The following is a 14,862-nucleotide window of genomic DNA, read 5'->3' on the forward strand; positions in this document are numbered from 1 at the left end:
GGACAAAGAAAATTCCCAGATCGAAAAAAAAAACTAAAATGAAAATCATGAAATTAATTTTTGATACTTGAATTTTATTGATATTCGTACATATAATATACATATACATATTTACATTGAAGTTATATACTCACATCACATCAAACTAAATGAACTACAATTATAGCACCCGATATTTCATCTATATACACCTGGTTCAGTCGTTATCAAATATCACTTCAAACATCCACACGACTTTTTTCAGTTTTTAAGCAGATATTTCTTTCTACCAGTTTTGAAACGGTAGCTGCAGCTGCAGCGGCTGAGTCGTCGTCGTGTAATACGTCGTATTCGCGGACGAAACGATACGCGAATGATGCGACGAGAACGCAGCTGTTAACGCAGGTGCGGCTGCTGCAGGTGCCAGTTGTGGGATACAACTGGAGGTACCGGTCATCGCAGCGTATCTATTATATCCAGTTTGTTGGTAAGATCTATAAGGATGGTATGAACTGGGTCGGTAAGTCGGCGGACAGCTCATTTGAACGTAGCCGACGTTGTATTTCTGCGCGCTATTTACCGGTATCTCGGGTATATCCAGATCTCTGGTTCCTCGTCGGGCGCGGCGCCGGGCGTTTCGACGACGGAAATCACCGCGAGCGAAATCATCGACGCAAGCCTGATGAATCGCCCAATAATTCCCTTTACCGTTCTCAGCTCGACCGCACTTAACGAAACATTCGTTCAGGGAGAGATTATGACGTACGCTATTTCTCCAAGCTTTGTTCGAATTATTGTAATACGCGAAGTTCGTCATGATGTATTCGTAGATATCGTTGAGTACCATGCGTCTATCCGGACGACTGAGTATCGCCATAGATATCAACGCGATGTAAGAATGTCCCGGTTTATCCTTATTCCTGGTTTGTATCGACGCGGCTTGTTGTTCCAGAGCGAAGATCGTTTCGGCGACATCGTCAGAACCGGTCGGCGACGGAGCACTCCTCGGCGAGTCACAGGAAGACGCGATACTCTTACTAGGCGTATCTAAACTACCGTTTAAAGATAACGGTGATGGTGTTCGGCGCTGATGTTGATTTTCTTCGAAACCAAACGAATCAGAAATCGGCGATAGACTTCTCAAAGGCGGTAGGTCGATCATCTTACAGCTGGTTTGATGGTGATTGTGCGGAGTCGTCAAGAACTCGATGCTGAATGGTAGACTGTTGGACATCTTCTCTAGTTTTGAGCGAGAAGAATCTGGTAAACGGTTTACAGAAAACTGATGACCAGGGCTGGAGTTCGTATGGTATTTATACCGAATGCGCCGGGAATTCGCGGACAAACCCGTTAGAAACAAACTTACAAACAACCGCGTCACAGCGAACAATGCTTGACGTTTGTTAATCACACTTGCCAGCAATGTTGGTCTCACTTGTATCCACTGCTGGCGAGCGATTTGATAAATATTTACGAAAATACTGGGCGAAATTTTCAAACAAAATAGAAAACATTATCTCAAACACAGGGCGAAATAAATATGAAATATCTGAAGTCAATTCCACGTGAAACAATATGAAAACATGAAAATCGGGTTAGCATGAGGCAGCTGAAATTAATTCAAGTTTATAATTTCTAAAAAGGACAAATTATTCTATATATATATATTACATTTTCTGAACCCCGATTGTATCTCTTTTCAAAATTTTGAATGAATTGAATATCTTTATGAAAAAAATATCATTTTCAATCAATTTGTTTCAAGTAAATCAAAGTCATTTTACATTCATGAGTTCAATCTGTTGTTGTATAGTCCAGTACATTTTTCTCGTGTGCGTTTTTGTGAATTTGTATCAAAAAGCATTCATTTTTTCATTTTCTACATTTTGACAATAATAATATAATTAATACTATAATAAATGAATATTATTATCATTTCGATCAGAAACACGAATTTAATACGTCAACAATCATTCAATTAGTCCCTTCACTAATTTCAAGTAATTGATAGAAATTTACGTGAAATTATTAAGAGTGTAATTATTTGATCAGTGAATTAATCAATAAACGAAGGCACTTCTAATTATTACTCTTAAATATGTTGTTTGTAGTAATTGCAGTAATCTGACGCGTGTTTCATGAAATATTTGGCGCAAATATTCGGGTGACAATTAACATTAAATGTCAAATACGTCAACGGATGCAGTTTGTCATTAAGATAATACACACTGATTTTAAGATCAACTAATTTATTTCAACAATTTTGAATTCTGTCTAATATTCCATCTGTCATAGTTGTGGTTTGTTTGTGACGGGTGTCGTAGGATACCGTGTCCCTTAGTTTCACCACGAGTAGCACGTTTTTCACACCTCCGCTGACTATTTCAGTTCAATAGTAATATCGCAACTACGACATCACTTTACCTTCCAACTGACCTCAATTACAGGTTTTTGTTTTGTTTCGACGATTTTTTATGAACCGATGGAGTGATTCAAAAGAGAAATCGCAAATCTTCGTCCGGAGAATGAAATATGATGGAATAAGAAAAAAAATACGCAATCATTTTATCAACAGACAAATTCCTCATTAATTTGAAACGACCACTATAGGTGTTAATCTTGCACGATCCTCTTTGACCTTAAAAAAGATTCAGATTTAATTTGGATTACCATGCGACAACCAAGCCGGAACAGATTCGATAGATCATAAGATGATTCCCACTTCATAGAGATTTAAACATTAAAAATGAAATATATCTACGTGTCATGAATTAAAATCAAAAGTTTATGACACGAGGTTACGGTCTTCTTATTGAAAATGTACTCAATCAACTTGTATTCCTTGTTTATTTTCCCGCTTTTTAGTTTTTTCTTCACAATTAACGATGGTCTCTTGCATTTTTATTCCTTTTATTTTTAATGAAACGGGTATACTCTATAACTTTCTATTCTATTAGATTTGATAGCTACAGGATATTTTTTTATATACGTACGCCTAACGCCCCTGACAATTGACAGATAACTACGTAAGTCACGAATACAGGATGGATTTGGACTTGTTTGCGCATATTTTACATGTATCGTATTTCTATATAGATTTCTATACGTCCCATTGCACTTCTCGATTAGAACGATACCGAGTTTCCATATACTATCATCACTTATCCGTATTTCAATAGCGAACAAGATTTAGTTATTGGCTGTTTTAGTGATACGGCGCGTGTATGTCGGCAAAACCAATTATTCAGACGTACTAGAAATATAGAGCTTTAATAGCGATATGCGTTAACACTAAAATCAGGGTCTAGAGAGTAAATAATCGCGTATCCGCGGGCACCGGAAGTGACGCATTCATCGGTCGTCTGGTGTTCGCGGATGAGTGGAGTGACGTCATCGTCACCGACCGAATCGAAACGTGCCGGGAGGTAGTTTAAACTGAGAGTTCAGGCAGAATCGGCTCGCTTGTTACCATCCCCCGTGCATTGCGATCAATTCTTCGTAACGACAATTCTGCTAATTGCTTATTTATGCCTTTAACAGGACGGCGACGACAACTGTTCCCGATCGTTGATGGCTTTATAAAGGAGATCCAGTCTGTCATTGGACCACGCGACGTCGTGTTAACAGTAGCTTTCAGTAGATCAGAATTCTAATCAGTTGATTCAATGGAACGGATATAAAATTGTAATATTCAACTGAATCAGTACCGGATATTCGGAAGCTGATACGCTCTATATCACAGTCAGAATATATACATAGGAACATTAGATAAATGCTTACTAAACATGCAATTTGACTCGGGCAGAATGATGACGACGGCATTGATTTAGCCGAATATTTCTGAAATAGACACTATGATAAATGGAAATGTTGCATCACAAACCGTACGTCGATCTTTTGAAAATGGAGAAAAAATTGGATAGACGAATAACGATAAATGTGGGCGGTCGGAGACATGAAACCTGGGCGAGCACATTAGAAAGGATCCCGGGAACCAGGCTGGCTTTATTAGCGCATCTGATGGAAGCTGATGAAAGTTACGATTACGATAGAAAAGAATTTTTCTTCGACAGAAATCCGAACGTTTTCGCCGTGATTTTACACTATTATCGCTCAGAAGAATTACACGTTGATACGAATCTGTGCGGGAATGTCGTCAAAGGGGTAAGAACAGTAAAGAACAGTAAGAACAGTAAGAACAGTGAGAGCAGTAAGATAAGTAATAGTTGTAGGAACAATGAGAGCAGTAAAAACAGTAAGAGAATAGTAAGATTAGTAGGAGCGTTAAGAGTATAGTTAGAACAGTAAATGGTTAGCAAAGACAATTAGAGCAGTAAGATCAATAAGAATGGTGAGACTAGTAAGATTAGTAAGATCAGGTAGAGAAAGAAGAGTAGTGAGAGCAGTAAGAATATTAGATGATCGCTTTATATCGTGTTAGAGCCTCTATTGATATGTATTATGACGTGTATTACGTCATTACGCAGTTTCCAATACGTAATTTTCTCCATTAAGAAAAAAACGAAGAAATTACCGTTTTAGATTCCATGCATTTTATTCATTATATCGAAATGTAATATGCATAAAGATATGTTATTACGTGTTTTGATTTGATATCAGGTTAATGTGGCTTCTCCACGACTTCAATAATATCGGATAGTTCTTATATCATATAATGATGATAATAATCTATTCGTTTATATTGCGCAGATCTATGAACTGAATCACCGCGCTGTACACCTTAAAACAGTAGATACCTCATACGAATTCCATTCGAATTGAAAATGTATATTAGTCATTCAAAACAAGTTGGATAAAAAAAGGGAAAGCTCCAAAAGTGGGCACACCGTACTCGTGATGAAATTGGGATGTTTTTCAAACAAATTCTAGGGTTTTTAAAGCATTTTGCCCGTATCGCCCAGTGAGGCGCTTCTTTATGATACCAATCACATTTACATATACTACGTGCTAATAAATTCAGTTCCCCGAAGTGCTGTTTTCATCGTGTATAAAACCTACATGAGATACAGCGATAAAACGTATTCCTCTCAGTTCGCGTTATTATTACGCAACTAAAAATCTACCGTAAAGATCATGAATCGGGCGGGAGAGGAACCGGAGAAAATTCTATTTCCGGATTTCGTGACGAATGGAAGAAAATATGAGAATTCAGTTTGCACTGGTCGACTGGTCGCAGCAGCGCAGTTTGTCGAGGTTTGTGAAAAACCCACGCGTTTCATCAATACGTTTGCGCTTGAAATCCTCGTGATAAAACAATTTCGATTCGACTCAATTGTGATTTATGACTAACAAATATTTGTGTAGTCGCTACAACTGAAATAATACTTTATTTTACTCGATCACACAATTCTAGTCGAAGTCGACAGCGCGTAAATCATTTTTATTCTGTAATGATTTCAATTTCATGAATCTACAGAATAATATTTGAAATTTATCAACGTTATACATATTGCTGGCATAAATATATCTCGTACCTGCTTAGGGTTAATTCTGAATTGCCAGCCTCACCGAGAAGCCGATAGCCGATTAAACCAATCATTCAAGTTTAACTCTTTCGTTAAATTGGGACCAGTAAAATTTAGTTCAAATAGTCGCAGGCCCGTTTCTGATATAGGAAGGGGAACTTATTTCGGACACAAGCACCGACCCGATGAAAAAGAAATTCATCTAGTCTCTTGCTTCGAATGGAAAGCAGCGATATTTACGGGCAAACTATAATTTCTCAAGATTACGAATTAATCCGCGAATTGAACAAGTCGTAATGAATAATAAAGAAGAAGACATTGATCCATCTTTGAGATGACAAGACAATTATCACACGAGCTCTCAGCGAGCTGCGTGTCCCAGGTAGTCCCGGATCCATAGTTACTCATCGAGTTGCTACGCGTTACTAAACATCGAAATCGTTTCAAACCGTATGAAATATGGATTGTATTATTATTGGATTCCCTGTTATTGTCAAGAATAGATTCTTCACCAGTCACTCTCTCAAACTCTATACAATACTATTCAATTGACTGATCATCGATTCTCATTTATTATTCAAAAGATGTTACCTCGTTGTCTTCCGCAAAACAAAACGTCATTTGTTTTTTTTACGGCCGTATAATGAATAATTGAACGTGTTATTGTGCGCTTTTCAATAGGAAATCACGATTGAATTGTACTCATGTACGTTCCTAGAAATATCAATTAACCTTTGAATTTTGAAATGATATAAAACCCTACGAGCGCATAATGAAACTATACATCAAAAATATATATAAAACTGCGCATTCTTTCGGCTTCTTTACTTATAACGATATCATCAGATATGAATCAATCATGAGTTGTCATCTTACTTAGAAAGCGAAATACATCGAAACGTGGTCGTTTTTCGTCATTTGGACAAGTCATCTCTATTATTCAGTGCCAATCTGTTGTATTTACGAAATGTTAGTCATCATTTGGATAAGTCGTCAACGTAATGATCGTTACAGCTATGTAGCTGGATGTGTTAAGCGAGTTTGACTGTATCAGGCCCTCCCATTATCCCACTCCCTGGATCAAAATAGATCTGTTTTACGGAACCGATTCGTTGTATAATGATTAATGAGCCTCTTAGATCCGGTCGTTAACAGTCTCAACTCGGCAATGTTATTCTTCGACCTGAAAAACGAAGAAAAAATCCACTCATTGCTTCGATGATTCTTTTATTTAGTTATTACTGCGTCGTCAGATTGGGTTCAATTCTCGCCGGTAAGACCGTCCGTCATTTAGTGAATGTTAACGTATGGATTGTAGGAGCTGTAACGAGGTAATGAGGAGGTAATGAGGAGGTAATGAGGAGGTAATGAGGAGGTAATGAGGAGGTAATGAGGAGGTAGTGGTTGTCAATATCGCGTGCTACGATTCACTCATTACTACTCTCACTAATTGCTTTAATTGTCACTGTGACGCTGTCGAGTGAATCCGGATGACTTTATTACAAAATGAACTTAACACGCGAAGTGTCCATAGAAACTTGCCATCATCAGTATTTCATTTACTGTTCTACATAATAAGCAGAGGTTTAACCTTGAATTTCCAAAATGCCATCAGCCGTTAATGAAGGCCAATGGATAGCAGGAACGGAGCCAGTATGTTCCTGGCCTACACTTTTTAGCCAATTCATCTTTTTAATACACTTTAACTTCAAACCCATAAGCTTGCTGTATGAGTTTAAGGGTGGAAACGGAATCTAAACAGACAAAGCTTTTAGGACTATCCTAATGATGGCATATGTATTTCACATTTTCGCGCCTACAACTTTTAAAAATCACTGAATTGTCGTCGTTTTTGTTTGTGGTGTATGTGACGTGTGGGGCTTTGAATTGTTTGTAGCTCCGCAAAAACTAGGACCAATGCCTCCTTCCATCGATGTCCATGCCTCTAAAACCATATGACAAGTCCTAAGCATCATTATACGATACATGGAATCCATACAATGTTTATTCTATTTAGTATATAAAATCGGACACTTAATTTTCCATTAACATCAGCAATAAACTTGCAGGGGTCGTATGCGAATGAAAATCAGGTATTGAATTAGTTATAATAACATAATACGAATGGAATTTTAAAGTTCATGTGAAACGGCCCCTGGGTACCTGAAGAAAACATCCCCAGAATGAGCAATCTGCTTATCAAAATATCAAATGTATGTACTGTTTATACTTAATGTGATATATCGAGTTGATATATCGAGTTGCTATTTCATGTGTCTGCGGGTATTTTTAGATTTTATTAGTCGTTCCTTTTTTTGCCGCTCGAAAATTGAATTCCTAATTGAATTAAAAAACGAACGTTTTCATTAGTTGCGGAATGCTAAATTTTCCAATATCGGCACAGAATTTCAAGAGCGCGAGAGAGAGAAGAGAGAGAAGGGAGAGAAGAGAGAGAGAGAGAGAGAGAGAGAGAGAGAGAGGGAGAAGAGAGAGAAGGGAGAGGAGAAGGGAGAGCGAGAGAGAGGGGGAGAGGGGGAGAAGATAAAGAGAGGGAGGAGAGAGAGAGGGAGAGGGGGAGAAGATAGAGAGAGGGAGGAGAGAGAGGGAGAAGAGAAAGAGAGAGGAGAGAGAGGGGAGAGGAGAGAGGGAAGAGAGGGGATTAGATGGGAGAAAGAGAGTTAGGGGAGAGACTGAGGAGAGAGGAAAGCGGTATTAACATTTTTACCAACATGAATAATCGCTCTTTCAATAATCTGCAGACGGCGAGTTGGGGGATATCGATTCGTGTTGCCACGAGTAACCGCATCGTAAACTAAACTTTAATGGTATCCATTCTATTGTGTAGTTTACATCGAAATGAATTGTAAAACGAGAAAACACGTCTAATTAGAGTCGAACGCCGTAAACAGGTCTGGTTTTGCGTGGGTCGTAAAATGCGTTAAGGTGGCTAAAAGCCGGGACAATATAGGAAATAATTCAAGCGAAACATTACACTCGGTTATTAGTTTCTAGTTTTATGGTTCGGCGGGTGTCTATTCGATGTATTACAAACACCGCAGTGAATTCACTGCCAAATTCAAAAAAATAACGGTTAACGGAGACGCAAGAATCGCGCTTGGTGAATACTTTAAATAAAATGTCCGGCATACACTACACTACAAGCAGTTCTTTTCTCTAAGATTATAAGTACGGTTACTCCTTTGTGTTCCGCTGAGTAGGTCTATATACTTTGTTAGATTTCTCATTCTCATTTTCAAGTTTGTGTGCAACTGTCCAATTATAACTATTATTACACGTATTATAGATTTAACTGTAGAATCAAAATCCACGACCACCATTTTAAATAAAAAGTAATATCCCTAAATAACGTAATGAATGAAAGTTCGATATTCTTTACAAGGCGTGTTCGTTGAAAAAGATGTTGAATGATTTTTATACAGACTCGCTGGCGGTGATACAGGTCCCGGGAAACTGATTATTTATTTCCTTCGCGTCGCAGTCAGTTGTGTAGGCAAAATATCCGCTATCGGAAACTGAAACAATAGACGTAATAGAAACGGCTTCAGCGATATTAATCACATGAGACAATAATCTGGTGTATTCAAGTAATGTCTTCGATGCATCCTGATACGTGACTTTCTCAACGCAACAGTCCAGTATTAATAACAACTATTTTTACTAATCAGTTTTTGATTGATTTTCGCTGCAACTAATTTTCATGTCGTATTTCTATTATCATTATTACATTTACGTCAGTTTTCTTTGTTTCGGAATCGTTTTCTGCGCGCGTGAAGTCACGTTGAATCACAATCTCGCATCATCAGCCAGTAGACACTGTATCTAATAATTTATCTTATTCTATTCTATTAACACATTTCAAATTACGAAGCGAAATTGGTATGAACTATGAAATTTGTTATGAAATTATTCTCATTTCGCCGACGTGATAAAGTTAACCTCACCCACTCAGAGGGAATGGCCAACTCAGACTTTACTCGGACAAAAATGAAATAATTATTTTGTGACTTCCAAACGTATTTTCTGATCCTTAACCCGGGCTTCGCTTAGATCGACTATAGATTACAGACAATTTATAGGTTAATCGTGAACTAATACTATTGAACTTTTTCACATTTAGGAGTTGTTATTTTGGGGCCTCGAAGAGTCGGATATCGAGCCGTGTTGCTGGGGAGCTTACAGCAGATTCACCGATCACAAGTCAACCCTGGCGGCCATTGATGAGACATTCGGGGCACATTTAAACGACGCCTGGGAGGAAGAACCGTCGAAATGGTTACGAACCAGACGGCGTATTTGGGCAGTACTCGAAGATCCATCAACTGGTCGATTAGCCAAGGTAAAAACTAGTGTTTGATTAGTTTTAATGGAGTCTTGTGTTTCCTCGTTGTTTGCCCAGAGTCAACAGCATACAGTCAGTTGACAGTCATCACAATCGTATTCAGAAATGAGAACAATATTCACAAGTCAATCAACCCGAGTATTATATAAAGTAGTATCCACTCGACGAATTTCATATTCGGATCCTCGGCGAATAAGTCGTTATTGTTTTAGTATCGCTACCTTTTTTTCTGATTTGATGTTATATTCATTATGTTCCCTTAAAGAACCACCTCACACCTGTCAGTAGTGAAACAAGGCGATGGCATGCGGGGCTCAGTTTCACAGTTATAGTTTCGATTTAGTGTAAGACCACCTTACTTATACAGCAGATGTAACAACTTGAAACCAGTCTTTTTATTTATTTTTAACACCTTTAGGTATCAAGACCGTGGAACTTATCGCGGTTTTTTTTTCGATTTTCGTAGTGTAACAGTTCAATCATTGTCTGTGTTGTTTTTTTTCAGGCCTATGTCGTCGTGTCGATGTTTTTTGTATTGATGTCGATTGTGATATTCGTTCTGGAAACGCATTGTATGTTCCGTCGAGTGGTGATTCCGCTGAACACCACTCTAACCGCCTGCGAATATAAAGATCTCAACTGGAAAGAACGCGAAGGAGTTTACAGAACCGAAGTTAAAGATTACATGGAGTTTTTAGATTACGTCTGTTTCGGTTATTTCGTGTTCGAGTTGATTCTCAGATTTATATTCGTACCGACGTTCAGGGAGATGGTTACTAAAGTTCACAATATAATCGACTTGATTTGCATCGTTCCGCATTTCGTGTCCGTTTTACTGAAGATAATCCAATCGGAAAATCAGTGGACGCCGAGCTTGCTCAAAGTAATCATGCTATCACGGGTTATACGCTTGCTGAGAATATTTCGACTGATGAAACATTACATCGCCTTCAAAATACTCGTCTACACGATCAAAGTCAGCACGAAAGAACTGATGTTGATAATCGTTCTTCTGTTCACCGGAGTTCTAATATTCTCCTGTTTGATTTATATCGTCGAAAAGGAAACATTCGACAACATCCCTATCGGTATCTGGTGGGCTTTGGTAACCATGACTACCGTCGGATACGGGGATAAAGTGCCCAAACGTGAGATGGGGTATCTTGTAGGAACGTGTTGCGTTATCTGCGGGGTTCTTACAATCGCGTTCACGGTTCCGATCGTTGTCAATAACTTCACGTTGTACTATTCGCACGCTACTTCACGGACAAAACTTCCGTACAAGTCCAAACGGAAGATAAAACCGATGAACAGTCCACCGACGACGCCCGACGATTCCGCTTCGTGTAAATCGGCTCGTCCCAAGTCGGGCAAACGTCCGGGATCGTCGTCGACGAAAGTCGAAAAGTTTAGCGCCGAAAATTCACCGTCCGATAAAAAATCGAGAAGTAAAGACGCGATGAAAGAACCGTTGAAGGAACCTCACGATTCGATCATTCGCTATCATCCTCCCGAGTACGCCACCAGTAAACAGGCGCACGCTAGCATGTACCCACCTACAGCACGTGATCCAGCCGTCCGTATCCGTCACGGTGCTAAACCGTCCGGTGGCGCCACCCCTGTAGAAGAAACTACAATTTATGATCTAGATCAACCTGAGATCGGTAAAACGATGGTATCGTTGGATTCTGGATACAGCAGTAATAGTAAAGTAAGTTTTATTTCACTAATCCATCATAAGCTAGGATTCGAACCTGATGGGTTCACCAGTCTCGGTGCGCACGCATGCTGCTTAGTTGTTGAAAAAGTGTCTACACCAATCAGAATCGCTTATGCAAATTCGGAATAACCCAGGCTAAAACGAAATGTGATTCCTGATTTGCTGATAATGACAATGGGGCATTATTGCGTATGTGTATTACAATATGTGTAATAAGGGTAGAGTCTGATGATTCCATCATGTTCGAGGGAGGGTCGAAATATCAAAATTCCTTAAATAATTTTGCATACGTCGTCGACATGTGCGCACGGTATTAGTTCAGTATAGTACAATACAGTGCGCAGTTGTTTATTTTTCGCCTCTGAAAATTAATGGAAATCGGTGGAAATTTACGCGGCAAATATTCGTGTGAATAATTAATACGAGTCTGTCCGGCTTTTGTTTAGAAAGAATTACGTGGTGAGGAATACAGGCAAATAGAGAACGGCGGTTTAAGGCAAACTGTTGAATGGTAAACATTATTAATAGATTTGCGATGATGTGAGAGAATGGGTCAACTGGTATTTATTACTAATGGAAACCACCCCCTGAAGCCATCCGTTCAACTTGTGCCATCCTCGCTTGCCAACAACGCACCAACAACGCAATCTCTGGTCGCAGTTCCTTCATTGGTCTATTATATCGCCCAAGATTTCTTGGGCGGAAAGGTTCCCGCTCGATGCCCACCAGTGTATATATCTAGCCACCAATTAGGTGCGTTGTACTGATGGAGATAATCTACCGGTGAAACGCAATGCATCTAATTGTCTTCCATCCGATGGAAATATCGAATATGGGAAATCATCAACCAGGGCCTCTCCTGTAAATCACTGAATATGTTGCGAAGTCGAGTCGAAAAAGCAAAAGGCTGCAGGACCTTTTCTATGCCTAAATTATGTATGTATTTGAACGAAAATGCTGACATGAAACACCGTTTTATAAATAGTTTATTTCGTAAGAGAGTTCAGGGTTTCAAGAGTGAAGGGTTTTTACATCTACACTAATCAGGAGAGTCGAGGCGAGTGTGAAGTATAATAGGTGTTCGGCTCTATCACAATTTAATCATATAGATATGAATATTTCAGGTTCGTAGAGTGCTATTCTGCACCAATTAGCGTCAAAATAAGCGGCTGTTGAGAAATGATTTTTTTTCAGCCGCTCTTTTCTAACGGAAAAATATCATCATGGCCGCGGAATTTACGAGTAATAACATTGAAAACCTATAACAAGTCAAATACTGTATAGAAATCATAGTTTCTTAAATGGCCAAAAAAACACATTTTACATTTGGTTTTTGGATAAATTTTATTCGTTCTTGTAGCTAATTTTCTTACGTGGTGAAAATTGAGTATTTTACGTGTAGATAAACCTGACACGTTGTCGTCGCAATTAAACAAAGTCAAAGTCATCGTCGATGTTATTTACTTATTATTCGACTACTGACGATGATTGATGAATATTGCGAGACATGTTCGTTCTATCCAATCGGAATAAATTTCCCTCAATCAACACTTCACGTTTTCGTTGTCAATGGTCGATTTAAATTGAGCGATTTCACCATCAAACTTTACATTATTCACTATATTTGCCAAGGCGTTCAAATTCATGACAATGACAAATCGTCGCCATTTATTCTATCCATAAACAAATGAAAAAAAAAATCTTCGACGCATCATGATTTAAATGAAGGTGTATCACAAATATATGAACTTCTGTAATCATTTTTTTGTCTTATAGTTGGAAGACGAGAGTAGGCAGTTGCTAAGCGACATGGCGGACGCTGACCGGAAGCGAATGGAGGAGCGCAGACGTCAGGTGATGTTGATGAAGAGTAAACGAGAGGAGGCGGCCAGGATGCATGGAAATAAAGACTCAACTCCAGTTGATAAATCAAAGTAAGAACGAAGCGCTGGTTTTCGGGGAGGCTGCAGGTTTTCAGAAGATCGGTCGTTCAGGGGAGCTTGTTCAGAGCTGTGAACTGTCCGAAGAGGGCTGGATTAGGGCTGCTGGTTGGGTTGTGGATTGTCTGAGGAGGGCTAGTTCAGGGCTGCTGGTTGGGCTGTGGATTGTCTGAAGAGAGATAGTTCAGGGCGGCTTGTTCAAGGCTGTAGATTGTCTGAAGGAGTGGTCCGGTTTGTGTAATTGAGATTTGGGGTTTGGGGTTGATGATACCTGTATTATTCAGGATATGAAATGTACACCAATGATTTATTTATAATGATCATTCATTCGATCCTAAAATGCTTTGAAGCTGTTTCACTGCAAATGCTGCCGTCAGCAATCTAGAAATTAGTTAAAATTTTAAAGGTAAAAATTGCTGACGTGTTTCATATCCTAATTCGGTGTCAATGACACATTGAAATGTCACTATTTCAAGCGACATCTTTTTTTAAAGAAAAATCCCAAACCGAAGTGGCTGCGTTTAATCGATCGTGTCAAACATGGAAATGATTTTAAGTCCGTGTAACTGTGGTCTGCTGGTTCTTTAGAATCGCCTACGTGTTTCATTGAAAAGTAACCATGCAAATCGGTTTGATCAATCTCTCCTTAAAAGGTATAATTCGCGGTAAACATAATTCATAACGCCGTTTATTCTAGGTTACTGGGCAACTAACACATCAACTCTCTTAAACTTCATACAAACTACTATTTTGTAGCCCGGAGCCACCCCCCCCCCCCCACCCCTTAAGACATTCGATTCATTTGTATAGTGCGAAATGTGGACAATCAGTTTTTGAAAGTGTTCTGATAAAATATCTAATGTCTGGTGTTTGTAGTTCATTTCCGATTTGAAATGTGAAATTCTGAACACTTGTGGAGTGTGGATGAACAAAAACTGGAAGAATGGTTTGATAATAAAATGCCCGATGGGTGAATGCAGGTTGAGGGGGTGCATGAGTCATTTTGAGGGAGAAGGATGTAAGGTATCTGCATGGGTAACGGTCGTTGTTCTTTCGACTGGAAATGTCTCGTACTTTTGAAAAAATATATTTACATAATGCATTGATATACTCAATTTATATCATTGTTATCTATTTTTAGGGAATGATGAATGGGTCTCAAACCAAAATACGTTCTGCGATAATTCTGCTGATATAACAGACGCGCCTTAAGTAGTTTGTCATTATGGTGACCTGTGTAAAAATATGTCAATGATAATAAGAAATTTCGTGTTCTAGATTAGCGAATCGTAGCGGATGAGATAAGATAAACAAATAGCTAGGGTATTCTCTATCAATAAATCGATTGAATTTCTATTAGTTCAGCTTTGCCTTTTA

At 38.8% G+C, this 14,862-nt stretch overlaps 2 protein-coding genes across 2 annotated transcripts; one reads left to right on the forward strand and one right to left on the reverse strand.

The window, feature by feature from the left end:
* Positions 1-265: 265 nt before the first annotated feature.
* Positions 266-1,213, reverse strand: LOC141905287 (uncharacterized). The gene has a single exon (XM_074794119.1). It carries the CDS (start codon positions 1,211-1,213, stop codon positions 266-268), a length of 948 nt encoding a protein of 315 aa, XP_074650220.1.
* Positions 1,214-3,846: 2,633 nt separating this feature from the next.
* On the forward strand, positions 3,847-14,677 carry LOC141905288 (voltage-gated potassium channel KCNC1-like). Its single transcript, XM_074794120.1, has 5 exons — positions 3,847-4,143; positions 9,604-9,822; positions 10,331-11,536; positions 13,322-13,479; positions 14,627-14,677. The coding sequence occupies exons 1-5, from the start codon at positions 3,847-3,849 to the stop codon at positions 14,631-14,633; spliced, it is 1,887 nt and encodes a 628-aa protein (XP_074650221.1). The 3' UTR covers positions 14,634-14,677.
* Positions 14,678-14,862: the final 185 nt, after the last annotated feature.

This window comes from Tubulanus polymorphus, chromosome 5 (genome assembly GCF_964204645.1).
Source record: "Tubulanus polymorphus chromosome 5, tnTubPoly1.2, whole genome shotgun sequence".
Classification (NCBI taxonomy): domain Eukaryota; kingdom Metazoa; phylum Nemertea; class Palaeonemertea; order Tubulaniformes; family Tubulanidae; genus Tubulanus; species Tubulanus polymorphus.